General features: G+C 38.7%; 1 protein-coding gene and 1 long non-coding RNA gene across 5 annotated transcripts in view; both read left to right on the top strand.

The window, feature by feature from the left end:
• ntng1a (netrin g1a) overlaps nt 1-2,255 on the top strand; it is a 156,233-nt gene extending 153,978 nt beyond the window's left edge. For all 4 annotated transcript variants that reach the window (XM_036217410.1, XM_024280667.2, XM_036217412.1 and 1 more), the window contains one exon: nt 582-2,255. In XM_036217410.1, coding sequence (XP_036073303.1) covers nt 582-841 — 260 coding nt within the window. In that variant the 3' untranslated portion in view covers nt 842-2,255. The remainder of the gene's footprint in view (nt 1-581) is intronic.
• Nucleotides 2,256-9,785: 7,530 nt separating this feature from the next.
• Nucleotides 9,786-14,249, top strand: LOC118600251. The gene is made up of 2 exons (XR_004949860.1): nt 9,786-9,857; nt 13,761-14,249. It is a non-coding gene; the product is annotated as an uncharacterized LOC118600251 (long non-coding RNA).
• The last annotated feature ends 280 nt before the right edge of the window (nt 14,250-14,529 follow it).

Raw genomic sequence — 14,529 nt, 5'->3', positions numbered from 1 at the left:
CTTACTAAACAGGAAGTTTGAATTTCAAAAAAAAAAATGAGAGAATTTTACTTAACAGAAAATCAAAATTTTACAAAGAGGAACTGACAACTTTACAAAACAGGAAGTGAATATTTTACCTAACAAGAAGATAACATTTTACTGAACAGGAACTTTAATTTATAAAAACCAAAAAAGGAACATTTTATTTAACAGGAAACTAAAAGTTTACAAAAAGCAAGTGAGAATTTTACAAAACAGGAAGTGAGAATTTTACAAAACAGGAAGTAAATTTTTTTTCAATGAAATTTGAATATTATTGGCTTTTTTTAATCATACATTTTCCCCCTTATCTTTTGCATCCTGATGAGTTTATTAGTCCTCTCATCTTTAACTGGATCCATTTCAAAAATATTTAAGAACTGTCTTCATAGTCCTAAACGATGGTATATACAAACTAACTTTAAGACAATTTTTCCTATTTCTATTCTTTACTGTTTATCAAAATCTGTTATCAGACACCTGCACACTTCAAGTGACCCAAACATGTGTGTGCGCCACACTGACTTGTGTCTCCTCTCTCCTCACTGCTCCCGCTGCAGCCCTGGTGTGCGACGACGAGCTCCTGCGCTGCCAGAATGGGGGGGTCTGCGTCAACAATGCCCGCTGCAACTGCCCCCCAGAGTACTCGGGCCTGCTGTGTGAAAAGAGCCGCTGCGAGTCGGAGGCAGCGGGCTGCGGAAGCCGGGAGTCGGGCCAGCCGCCCCTGACACCCCCGTCCCCCTGTGGCCTGCTGACCCTGCTGCTCCTGCTGGGCTCGGCGCTGCTGAGAGAGGCCCCCTGCTGGCCTGCCGCGCTCTGAAGAGACCTGTCAGTGGGAGCGACGCTCCTCCACCTTACCCCCTCCTTTGCCCCCCTCCCTTCTTTCAAATAACCTTTAAAAAAATATGAATAATACCACCATGAGTTCTCTGGACTGTGGTCTGCTCAGCTTTTCAGCTGCCGGACTCCTCTGGCGCGCTGAGGACGACTGGAATGTGCCAGGGTGCAAAAACTTTCCATTTAAGTTCAAAGAATATATAGAGATAAAAAAAAAACATATACTTCTAAAAGAAAAGATTAAAAATATGACAAACTGAGCATTTGCCTGAAAAGACTAAACTGTGCAAGAACAAGTGAACCCACCTCCACCACCAACCCCCCACACCCACCCCCTCTAAGCCATACCAGGTACATGAACTCCTTCCAGTTTGAGAAGGGATTACTCCAGATGACAGACTCGTTCACTTCCTTTCGCATCGCCACGGCAACAACAGCTGCAGCCAATCAGCTCGGGGCATGAGCTGACGGCGGCCGAGGAGCCCCGACGGATGCTTCTGCAACTCGCTGGACGACTGACGTTCAAATAAATAAATAAATAAATACCAGAAAAAAAACTTTCTCAATCGGCCTCTGAGATAAATAAATATAAAAAAAAACTGTTGCTAAAACAGAGAGAGGTGAAGAAGCAGGAGGAATTCTTTGCTGTCAGTGCATTGTGGATAGAAGGAAATCCGTCCGGAACGCCACGTTGTGACACGAAACCCCGCCCACTTTACCCCCCCCCTCAATCTCTGTCTCTCTTCTGTCATCCTCCCTTCCTGCATTGCCACCACTGACCTGTGCTTTCGTGAACTCTGTAAGCCCTTGTTGGTTGAAAGATTCTTTTGTCCGATGTTAGTGATGCACACGTGTAAGAAGCTCCTGACCCTCCTCTGCTTCCTCCTCCAGCTTTTCTTTTCTTTTCTTTTCTTTTTTTTCCACCTTTGAGTCCCTTCCATCATGGCCAGAGGATAGTTTCACCTGAGCAGATGAGAAGAGCATTGAAAATCCATCGCTGTAATTGCAATTTTTTTTTTTTTTTTTTTAACAGCAAACCGGAAAAAGACCAAAAAACAACAAAAAAACCCCCCAGACATATAGTCTTTTTGTATCTCCGAGGAGCTGTGATGGAAAAAAAACAAAAAGAAAACGTTAATGTATCTATTTAAGACCTCCAGACGCTTGGGTTTCTCTTTTTCTTTGAACTCCTCTCATTCGTTGCTTCATTTACTCATTATTTTTAGTTGTGCAGTGGATTTTTCCTTTGTATTGGCAACGTGCTGACATCAAAGAATATCAGTTTACATATGCCGTATTAATAAAGTGTATTCAAATCCCACCAAAGGACATTATAAATGTTTTGTTCTTGCTTTAACACTTTATATCTTAAGTGAATAAAAGTCTGAAAGCCTAAAGCGTGTCGATGGTTTGTTGATGGTGTGTTTACGAGGATTTTTTTTCCACATTTTTCTATTTATATGAATGGATGTTTTGACTTTTAAAGGGATCAATGTGTGGACGCTGCAGAAGGAAACTTTTTATTGCTCATGTTGTTCTAAAATGTTCCGGTTAGCCCTAAAATGGCATTTGTTGTGGTAAAAATAGACATTTATCACTAAGTCTGGTACATGAGGGTGATTTAACTTTTAAGAATCCTTTCTACAAAGTTTTTAAATGAAAGACATAATAAGTTATGCACCATTGACTGTATATGAGAACTGGACCAACTTATTGTTTATTTCATGTAAATCAGCAAAAATTGCAATCAAAGTGTCTTATTTGTTATCTACAGGGCAGCACAAGCTAAAGTACTACCGACTACTCTGAGTCCGGATGAGTTTCTGACTCTGGGGGACAATTTGGTATTTTCAGTCAAAGTCACGGGTCTGTCCAGGACCCCCGCGGTGGCCCTAATTTTAACCATGTGTTCGGCCCAGGTGTTGGCGCCCCACGCTGAGCGGAGGATTTCATCCTGGAGCTCTCACCTCCGGCAGCTGCAGACTGTGACCGTGGAGCAGGAATGCCTCGAGGAGCAAACCCGAATCATCTGATGACTCCGGCTGTGTGAATGCACAGAAATAAAGATTCAGGATTAATTCTGACTTCATATACATTTGTCCCATAATCCTGTGTGTTATAAACAAGCCCACACAGACCCGCATCGGGAACTTCTGACCACGTTGGAGCTCTGTTGTTCCTGCCCATGGTGGCGACCTCTTTGTTTGTGCGATGATCAATGTTCTCATTGAGCCTCGCGCGGCACTTATTGATCCCGGCTTCTTTTTCTTCGGAGCCGGCGCTAAGTGGTCTAGCTGGTGTTTCCAGTTTCCTTCAGATTGAAACCAAAAATACAGTTTTGTCCGTTAATGGAGGCTGAGCTGCTACTCAGCGAGACGCCTGCTCTATTTTACCCTTTTACTTTTGAGAAAAATGAAACTTTTTTTTCTTTTTCATCCTGTTTTTTCATGTTTTAAGTGATACTGACATAAATGAATGATCATTTTATATGATTGAAAACCTTAAATTGGTGTATGTGTTCTGGGGCGGAGCTAAAACATATTATATATGGGGGGACGGAGGGGGACAGGAAAGTTTGGAAGGGTGGCAAGTAAGTACATATTCAATTATTAATTTAATTGTTATTTTTGTAATGCTTAAAGAACCTTGTATTGATGACCTTGGTCAGTAATGATACGAACATGGTTCTAGATTTGAATAAAGAAATACTCAGAAATTCAATTTTAAACTTCATTTTCTTTATAAATGTCCTCCATTATGAGAAAAATGCCACAAGAACAAGTCGTCCTAAAGCCATTAGGAGTTGCATCTTTTCCTTACCTTTGCCTGAGATTCCACCTCTGAAATGTCTGACGGTCTTGATGTGAATCCTGTTGCGGGATCACGCTGGTGATGCGTGTCACGAACAGCTTAGGTGGTGCGGCAGGCACCGCAGAGGCATCCTCAGAGCAGATTTCATGCAGCAGCAGAAGGCTCGGTTCTTAGAAGTATCTCCGACTGGGTACCACAGCAAGAGGCAACTGTTTATTCTGTGAGAACAAACTCTAGCAGACAGAGAGAGTTTTGGCTTTCAGCTTATCTTTTTACTCATTTAGTTCTGGATGGTCTCCTCAGCCATCTTCTCCGGCTGAAGCCTGCAGAGGTATTTAACCTCAGAGGGGCTTTGATGCCTCTTTGCAGTGGAAAATGGAGGATAATATCTAACATCAGGGAGAAAAAAGAAACAGAGGGCAACTCATACTAACATTAATGACAGGAAATGTTTTTAATCTTAAATATTTTATCCATTTGCATAAATCTTGAGCATGATAAAGACTCTTCTTAAACCAGTTTATGGTTGGGTGGCATGATGATCCATTTCATCTGGATCAGAGGTCCCCAACTACCGACTCCTAGGTCGATGGTACAGTTTGTACAGGGACACAGAAAAACTAAAACATTGTCAAGATGAACTCTGAAAACACAAGACAATATTATCAGAGTTCAATTTCTCCCAAAGAGAGCCAGACAGGTGAACACCAGCAAATCAACCCCAAGAAGCTCTGAGGATAAACCGCCTGGCCACATGGGTAGAGTTAACCTGAGGTTTGTTAATGAATATGATGTTAGTACACATAGTATTTTTAGTTTGGGCTGTTGCTAAGCAAGGTCAATCATGGGTCAATACTGTGTTGATGTGGAGTTTTAAGCTGTCCCGGTATACGGAAGGCCACATCCCTGATCCAAAGTAGGACTCCATGAATACAAGGATGGGAACAGCGTCCACTCAAGGTGTGTAGGGCTGCAAAAACTGCTACAGACAGGAGAGTAGATGATGCCAGGCTTTTGTACTTGCTGAACGCTGACATCCACTGGTCCCAGATTGATGTGTCCACTCCAGAATGTGCTTTCATTTTTCTACTCAATGCTCGAGGGTCCTCCAGGGCTTTAGTGAAATGTCCATCAGGGGCTGTGCTGTTGGGAATGAAGGTAGAACATGAGTCCCTGAACATACCGCATACTTCACCTTTCTCAGCCAGCAGTGTGTCCAATGCCACTCTTTGCTGGACGGCCATGAGGGAGGTGGCCCTCAGCTGTTCGTAGGTTCCTGTTAACATTTCCTCAGAATAGTTAGCCAGTATTTGCACATTGTAATGGAGATTACTAATTTCATGGAATATAAAGATCCAATAATTTGCTCTACACATTTTTACTATTTACGCATCTTTATTTATTTATTTACTACATTACCTCTGAACTACAGTTGCCCCATCAAAATTTAGAGACAAAAGTCAAAGTTATGTCCATCAATCAGTCAGACAGTAAATCTGGATCTTTTTTGCAACACTCTGTTCATTAGTCATGATAGCTTATTCAGAATATATGTAATTCCCAACCTTGTTAGCAACAAAAAATAAATAAATAAATAAATAAAACATTCCGACACTGCTACATGTTAGCCACAATTAAACCGTAAGTGTTCACAGTACTTGTACCTCCCAACCTTATTTACAACATGTAAAAAACAGACAGATTCAGTTACTGTGACTACACTAACTCTGAACCTTTACAAATAACTGGTAAAAAACACTGTCTGACACCGCTATAAGTTACCCAGCTTAGAGGCATCGGCTGCATCATCACACAATAGTTTAATTTCTGTAAAAAGACAGACTGATAGTGCTAATAAAATAAAAATATTGTGACTACGCTAACACACAGCCTTGTTAGCAATACATAAAAACAACCACCATCCAAAACTACTATGCGTAAGTAGCATTAGCTATGTTAGCTTATTCAAAATACTTGTAACTCCTAACCTGTTTTCCAACATTTAGAAAATAATAGACCGTGTTAAACAATGATAAACATGCTAAATAAATGTTAGTGTGACCATGCTAACTCCCAACCTTGTAAATAGCACATAAAAACAGTCTGATACCACCACGCGTTAGCTAGGTTAGAAGAGTTAGCATATTCACAATGTCTGTAACTTCTTACCTCGTGTTCAACATGTAAAAAAAAACACACTAAAACAAACGTTATTGTGACAATGCTAACTCACAACCCTGTTAGCAACATGTAAAATAACACAATCCAGCACTACCACGTGTTAGAAGCATTAGCTGTATTAGCGCATTCACAATACCTGTAACTCAACCTTCTTTCCAAATCAAGAAAAAAAATAGACTAATATTGGTAAAACAAAAGTTACTGTGACTACTCTAACTCCCAATCATGTTAGAAAAGAAAAACACATTCAGATTCCACTAAACTTCACGAAATCCCTTCAAGATCAAGTAATCCATAAATGAACTGCTCCTGATAAGTGTGCCTTGGAGTGTGGAAAATGCATTACATGAAGACAATACTCTTTAGAATGTTGGGTTACGTGTTTTATCAAATGTTCTGACACGTTTAGTAAAGAATTTCCCTCAAAGTCAACAGTCTGACGGGATTTGAACTAAAGACATCAGAAAAGTCTTTTTATTTCATGCATTTTTACACAAATGTCTTTTAAACAGAAATCTCTGGTTAACATAAAAACAAGGCTTGACTTGTATGGGTTTGACTGTTACTTTCATAGAAAAGCAGTGCGGATCTTGCTAAAATGTTGTTAACGACTGACTACAACCACAGTTTGCTCACTAAAGAGTCTCAGATCTTAATGACTAACACTCAGAACAGCTAAAACTGTGGGGATTTTATTAATATTCATGAGCGTATTTTATCTCTACAGGAAACACGGGTATGAAGGATGAAAGTTTGAGTTCTTCACATTGACAGAAATACCTGGAATAATCATTGTTGATGATTTCTGAGTTCTGCATAATAAAAAGTGGCTCACTAACTCAAGTTTCCTCAATCTCACTCAACAAAATGAGTGTTTGTGTTATTATAAATGTGTCAAAAGAGATTTTCCCTTATTTTGACTATTTTATCCACTGGTTAATCAGAAACATTCTCGTTTTATCGTAATTTGACATCTCAAAACATGAGCCTAACATTCAAGAAACGATACATTTATTTTCTCATTTAACCTCAAACTAACAAAATGAATGATAAAAATCTGGATCCATAAACGGTGCGTTCCTTTCCTTCCATCTTTCAAGGGCAAAGTTTAGATGAAATGCCTTCTTCCTGAACTCAAATGAAATGGTACTTCGAAATTTAGTCTTTAAAAAATGTGTTTGAAGAGAATTTTTCTTAGAAAATGTGACAATCGGGTGATTTGATTTCAGTAACTTGTCCATAGACTAGAGATGTCAGTCTCTGAGATTCACTGATGTTAACTACTGAGATTATTGGATTCATCCCACCGCGACATTCTCTGTTCATACTTCTGCTTCAGGCAGAAGATACAGAACAATAAAATCGTGGACAAATCGATTAAAAAACAGTTTTTATTCCAGAGCCATCACATTTGGAAATGCTGCTAGGAATTAGTTGCCTTTTTAGTACAATGTTTTAACTTCATTGTATGGTTGTTTGGATGTGTGTTGAATTTATCCATTGGTATTTTATTATATTTTATTTTAATTTATTTATTTTAGCACCAGAAGAGGATTGCACTCAGTTTCGTTGTATAATGTACAATGACAATAAATTCTTCTTCTTCTTCTTCTTTTATGGTTGGTATTCTGCTGCTGTGGTGTTACTATGCAACCTTAAAATAGAAATATTTTTACTTTTAAATCTCAGACACCTGCCTAGTGTTCACTTTGAAAAAGTTTTTGGGACTTTGCGATTTCTCTTACAAAGTCTGTGCTCACTTTTATTTGAATGTCTGTTTTGGTTTTTCAACGACATATTCGGCCAAAATCCAAAACACACCTTAAGTCATGGGCCGAAAAGGATAAACATTTATTGAACACTAAAACTAAATTTTTAAAAATGTAAAATTTTAACATAATTATGAATAAAAACAGGCAAGAATATCAACTTAAACCTTAAATATCTTTTGATATTTTACTCTTCGTAAAAATATATTTTGTCAAAATTATTCAAGTTAGAAATAAGTGCAAGATAACATCGAACCATAAAATAAAATGATCTGGAGGGCCGGATATAACTACCTAGAGGGCCGGATTCGGCCCCCGGGCCTTGACTTTGATGTGATCCAGACAATAGACAGACAATAAACTTTATCGATGACAAGGGTAACTGGTGGTAGAGCAACACATCCAAAGACAAGATGCCCAGAGGTGGGCAGCAGCCGCTCAGATCAGGAAGCACTAATCGCCCAAAAAGAAGAATATGATCAGGATATGATGTCAAAAATCAAATGTCTTCGTCCTGTGCCACAGTAGGAGCGGCATAGACTAAAGTACAAGCAAAAATAGATAAATATTTATGCCACATTGTGTTGCAGGAGGCACCACATGGGGGCGCTGTCATCAGTCTGACAAAAAGAGGGCTGAGAGAGCAAGTCAGGGAATGATAGTTTCCTGTGTTTGACCAGGTTGAATGGGAAGCTCTTTCAGTGAGTCTTGTTGGATTGATGCTGTTGATTGTATTTTTGTAATGGAAATTTTTTAAAATCTACAATTGGTTTTGCATTTATCATGTTTTTAGGATCATCTACATTTCTATGAAGGTGGACTGGGCGTGGGGGTGTGACGACGGACTAGGTGACAGAAGTTTTAATCAGGCAGCAAATTATAAGTATCAAAGTCTTTGTGAATTATGTGTGTGGTAGTGTTTTGTACTTCTGTTTTCGTGTCATTGCTGTAGCCTGGTGTCCCTTTAGTTTAGGCCTTGACTGAGGTCATGAAGGTCATGAAGTGTTTGTTGTTAAGGCAGATGTTTTTATGATTCGATTGTTAGGGCGGGCTAACACATTTCATTCTATGGTCACTTCCCCAATTCCCCAATCCAGTCCAAATTAGAGTCGAGGTCTATAATATCTGCACCACAGCAGATCTAAATTTTGAAGCAATTCCTCTTCCTTCCCGTTTGTCGCTTAAAACTTAAGAAATAGATGTTCTACAATTGCCATGGTATTCCATATGTTTTTATTGCAGTTTGGAACTGTAAATAGAAGAAGAAAGTTGAGCGTTATAAATTAAATTGAGTTCTTTACATGTACAGAGTCCTTTATTTCCAAACACCTTTCCCTTTAATTATTTTTTTTAAAGAAGTTGCATTCTGTGCATAAATTAAACTAACTTTTACTGATGATTGGACTTCCTTAAAGCATGTATTTTTGAAAAATAATGTTACCTTGAAAATGTGATCAAATTTGTTATACTCTTTAAAGTATCACCATTGCATCGCTCTAGTTATTTACCCAGAAAAAAAATCATCACATCACACAAAGCTCAGAAAAATCGAATTATAATGAAAGATTTATTAGTTATTCAGATGGAAATGCTTTAATTGAACTACATAGGCGTCGATGCTGCTTGGACTGTTTCTACAAGTGGTCATTTTAAAGAGATTCCATCTTAAAAGTCTGACTCATTCTTCCTGCTGTGGCCTACAGCAGTGTTTAATTAAAAACGCCTCTCAGGGTAAAGTTGCATACTGATCACAGTATCATCCAGAGTTATTAATAAGGTCAGACTGTGTAATTGTGGGGGGAAAAGTAATATTTCCTCTAAGGTTTTTCTGATTTCTCTAGTCCTGTTTTCTCCTTCACATATTAGTTTTATAACTTGAAGTAATATTAAAGCCTTTTTCTGTCTGCTTTAGAACTAAAACTGTGATTATATAAGTCAGAGACAGAACCAGAACTGAAACTTAAGTTGAAGTCATGCAGCTTTCGTGAGGCACTGGGTGTCATGGGTGCAGGGAAACAAGCGCAGCCGACTGAATACATTTGTCTCTTGTCTCCGCTTGCTAAAGGCCTGGAGCCTTTCCTCCTCACTAACAAGTTGGGGGAAAAAGGAAGAGAAAATACTCTTGGCAAAACTTCCACTAATGACCGTGCTCTCCCCCAAAGGTGCAGCCAGGAGAAGACTCTACACACCGACCGGCGTCTTCGGCTTTTCCTCGCAGTCGATTCATGGGAGGTCAAGGTCAGAGCTGCTGTTGATGAACTCAAACGTGGTCAAAAAGCTCTCAAAGAATCCAGTAAAAAGTCTGTCAAATACAACTTAGCAGCGTGTTGTAAAGTACAAGTGTTTCTTAGTGTCTCAACATTTAATACAGGATGATCTACACTCACTACACACAAAATCAGATTTTTAAGAACTCAATTAAGTTCAGTTCTAAAGTACTATATGAAATCAGAAGATTTAGTAACTCTTTTTTTTTTTTTGTTAAAATTATCAGTCTGTGGACAGGAAGGCTCTTCTGTAACAGTGATGCTGCAGATCTAAGTAAATGTTTATTTCTATAGCACCTTTAAAAATCACAAGTGCTTCACAATAGTAAAAAAAACACAAAATTACAGCCATTCATCATACAGATATCACTAAGTACAAGACAGTAAAAACATTTTTTTAAATACTCAACAGAGTCAATCTGTCTGTACTTTTTTGGTCATATCATCTCTGCAGATGTCTGAGAGCTACTGAAAATCTGATGTGTACAAAATGAAGGGGGGCGAGTATAGTTCCCTGTGGTATACCTGAGCTTCTGATAACCTGACTAGAGACATTACCTCTCAGTTTCTATCAAACGGCCTTGGAAAGTCGAGACTTTGGCCCTTCAAATCTCTTAGCTGAGGACCATTTTAAGACCACTGGTCATTTGTGTTGATGCGTTGTGTATGTGTACCTTGATAAATGACAAAGAACTTTTATATTTTATACTTTTCTGTTTAGTGGCTGTTTGATCAACGCACAGCTCAGATCCTCGGATGTTTGATCGTTTACGTCCATGTTGGATGACCTCGTGCTGATTTCTCCTCACCTTTTTTTTGTTTCAGTAGTAAATCAAATGACTGAACACGGGATAACAGATTTGAAGTTGGAGCCTGTTTGCCGTCTGTGTCATGCTCCTCTTTGCGGTGTGTGTCGTATCAGCCTGAGTACACACTGGCTGTTTCCCACAGATGTGCTGTGTGCTGTGAACAAACAGCATTTGTAATCACAGTGCGGCCACTCCATACCGACAGAGCGAACAAATGCAGGGTCAAACAAAAAGGGACACCGCTCACATGCCAGGAGGAGAGAGAAAAAAAAGAAAAAAATTCTACAAATGGACAGTATTTTGTCCAATCTTTTTTTTGTCCTCTTGATAATTCTAAAAGCTCATTATCAGCAGCATTGTACATATTAGACAGCTAATTAAGTAAATTGATGTTGGTAGGGAAAAGTCATTTGTCATGCTGCTGTCACTGGGAGTGGATTTGTTTTTAGAGTAATTTGCAGGCGCAGAAGCTCTTTGTGTAAGCTTCTGTTGAAATGGTTATGTATTAAGCCCTGCTAGCATGTCTGTGGGTCACTAAAGAGACCAAAGACAATCTGTTTCAGCAATGGAGCTGATTCTGTGTCACACCTTTACCAAATATTTTAGAGCTAGGCGGATCGATCCAAATATCGATGGTATCGATTTCAACTTGGTCTTAGTATTGGATCGATACAATCCGCAGATAATCCTAATTTTTGACAAGTAACTTTTCACCTGTTTTTATTGATCTATTTAAAGACTAAGAAGTTACCAATTATTCATATCTCTACCAGTTTCTGTGTGTGTGTGTGTAAAACATTTTGATTAACTTCTTTCTTTTGGTTTGTCGACTGTTTTGCATTCACTTCTAAATTAAATTTAAATCATTTTTTTATATATTCAATTGAAAACACTGACCTAATTCTGTTTTATGTTTTTTAACTAATTAAAAAAGGGAAATCTACAAAAAAAAAAAAAAAAAAAAACATTTGCGGTGATTAAAAATAATTGTGATTTTGAGGTTCATGTCTCATCCACCGCATTCAATATTGTTATCAACATTGGCAATATTGACCGGTATCGGATCCATACTCAAATGCTTAGTATCGCCCAGTCCTACAAAAACTACCACGTGAGACTGCAGTGTAACAAGAATCAAAACTGGAAGAAAAAAAAGAAAAATCTGAATTTTAGCTTTGTAGCTAACATAACTAAATGGTAATTAAAGCTAGTTGTTTCCATTTTGTAGCTAACATAGCTGAACAAAAATCAAAGGTTAGGAAGCATTTTAGCTTTGAAGCTAACATACCTAAACAACAAAAACACTAAAGTAATTTTTTGGCCCACAAGCCAATACAGCTAAACAACAAAACTAGAGCAGTCTCTTCAACCTTTTGTATTTAATTCATGCAAAAGTAAATTTGCAGATGTATACCCAGAGGGCCGGATCCGGCCCCATGGCCTTGACTTTGGGTCTCCCTGTGCTGGTCCCCAGCCCGGCTAAAATACAGGGTTATACAGTATCAGTAAAAGCCAATTTGGTGTGGCGACTCCTGAAGGGAATTGCCATAAGGTGTAGAACTAGTCAAAGGAAAAGACAAGACTACAAATTGAGTGAATGTACTGCATTGGAAATCCTCAGGCTAAACACTGCTACCCGTGTACCCCAGAGTAAAACCTGACAAAATAAAAAGTTTCCTCCTATATGTAGAAAATATATTGGACAGAATTTTTGGGTAAGGCCAAACACTTTGAGTCGTGTCTGTTTACTTGTTGCTGTATTTCAAATGGTTGTGGGAGAACAATAACCCTTGTGAACACACACAAATGTTTTTAAGGTCAAATGTGATACATTTTATAGTGTATAAGTGTCTAAAACAAAAATAATTTCCAAGCAACATAGAAACTCTGTGAGAATGGAGAAGAAACATGAAATGGAAAGAAAAAAACCTCATAGTCACGCTATATTTAATATTTGATATTTCTGTGTGTTGGATGAGTTTTTGAAGTGACTTAGTAGAAAAACTTAAATCATTGCACAACCGTAAAGCAAATATTGACGAAAAGATAATTAAAAATATAGCCTAGAGGAAGACGAGCATTGCATTGGCTGATGGGTCGGTCCCATCATTCATTCCTCTTTAAATGAATCTGTTTTTGTGCGAGTCGGGGAAAATTAGAAGTTAGATCCAAAGAGTTTTTGTTAGTGAGACGGGCATTGAGATGTTTTTTTTGCTTCTTTGTGTTCCTTTTCAAATGGTAAAAGTTATTTTCCACTAACAACCGCTAGAGGGCACTGTAGGTGTGTGTACCAGTATTTGCTGCTGACAGCAATTTAGAAGAAGAAACACTTTCTTAAACAAACATGGAGGACAGTTCATAGAACTGGGTTACAGAGAGACAGAAGTACTGCTGAAAGCGCCGCCATGCAAGCGCAGCTCCTACAGAAAAGGATAATCGCCAAAAAAAAGAAAAGACTTTGATCTCATGAACCATACAGGAAGAAGTGCTTACTAATGCTTTTGTAGAGTTCTTCAAAACTTCTATGATCACTTGCGCTAAAGTTAGCTTGCTGGGATTAGCAACATGCTACCACATTTTAGCAAACATTTGCAGTTAAAACAAAGTGGAAAATAGACAGAATGTTAAATACAAGGTGAATTCACGAAACATGAACAAAGTTTTATAGCTTATAGTCCGCCAGGAGCACAAAGATACAGAATTGGAAATAACTTCTCCTGTTTCTGTGTAGATTGTTATCGACTGTGGTGAATCTTTAATGCATGAATGCAAGCTTTGGGAATAAGAGAAGGACTATGAGTTCTCTAAAAAAAAAAATAATAAAAAGTGTTGATGACTAATAAAAACCAACACAACTATCCTGCGTGTCACAAATTGATTTTTGAGGATTAGCACAACGCAAGCTAGGAACCTTATTTGTCATTAATCGTTTTTCTTCCTTTTTCATTAAAGTAAGGCCTTTCTCGTGAAATTCTGTTTTTTTCTTTCACACAAAGCAGGTGAAAGAATTGGCGTCTCCTTCAAAGAGGACGCTAATTCCTGCTCTTTCATTGATGTACCCGCAGCTACACCATGAAGAGGGAGCTGGGTGTAACAAAGTAAGGGGATCTGAGGGAGAGACTGATGCCTCATGCAGCCTCCTCTCTACAAACGAGGGCCAAGATGGTCATCTGTGCTCCCATTAGCCAACATTCCTGCATCATCCCCTCGCTGGGAAAACAAAAGAGCCTTTTTTTTTTTTTTTTTTTTACCCCGGTGCTGTAAATGTGGTTTACTCAGCTGCTGGCATCTCTGCGGCTTTAATAAGGATGGGATAATCAGCTGTATTTTGATCCAGCATGAAAACAGATATACTTCTGCAAAAGCTTTGGCAGGGACTTAAACAAAAAGCTGTTTATTGGATCGCAAAGGCACAAACACGGCTAAAAAGTCCCCCGGCTTGGCAACTGGACCAATGGGCAGCCTCCGGGGTTTAGATAGCACAGTGTGCTGTTTGGCAGGCGAGCTGTGAAAACCACAGAAAGTAAATATAAACCGTCCTCCCTGGTTCTCATTTTCCATCATTAAAATGCCCTTCAGAAAGCAGTGTGTATCTGATCCGTGTTATCTGACCACGGACGGTTTGAGACTTGTGTATGACAATGCTGGAAAGAGATAATGTTAAAAACTTAAGCAGTGGAAATTGAAAGAGAACACGAGTGACATTATATTAAAACCTGGCTGTGGAATCTGTAGTCTCTGCTGATGAGATATTTGTGTTTTGTAGATCTTCAAGGACACAGACTCTGCCTTTCAGCCGAGCTTCTTCTTCACTACAACAAATGGATACAGCGA

This window comes from Oryzias melastigma, linkage group LG20 (assembly GCF_002922805.2).
Source record: "Oryzias melastigma strain HK-1 linkage group LG20, ASM292280v2, whole genome shotgun sequence".
Taxonomy (NCBI): Eukaryota; Metazoa; Chordata; class Actinopteri; order Beloniformes; family Adrianichthyidae; genus Oryzias; species Oryzias melastigma.
The sequence above is the reverse complement of the archived record's forward strand: the minus strand, read 5'-3'. Positions and strand labels throughout refer to the sequence as shown.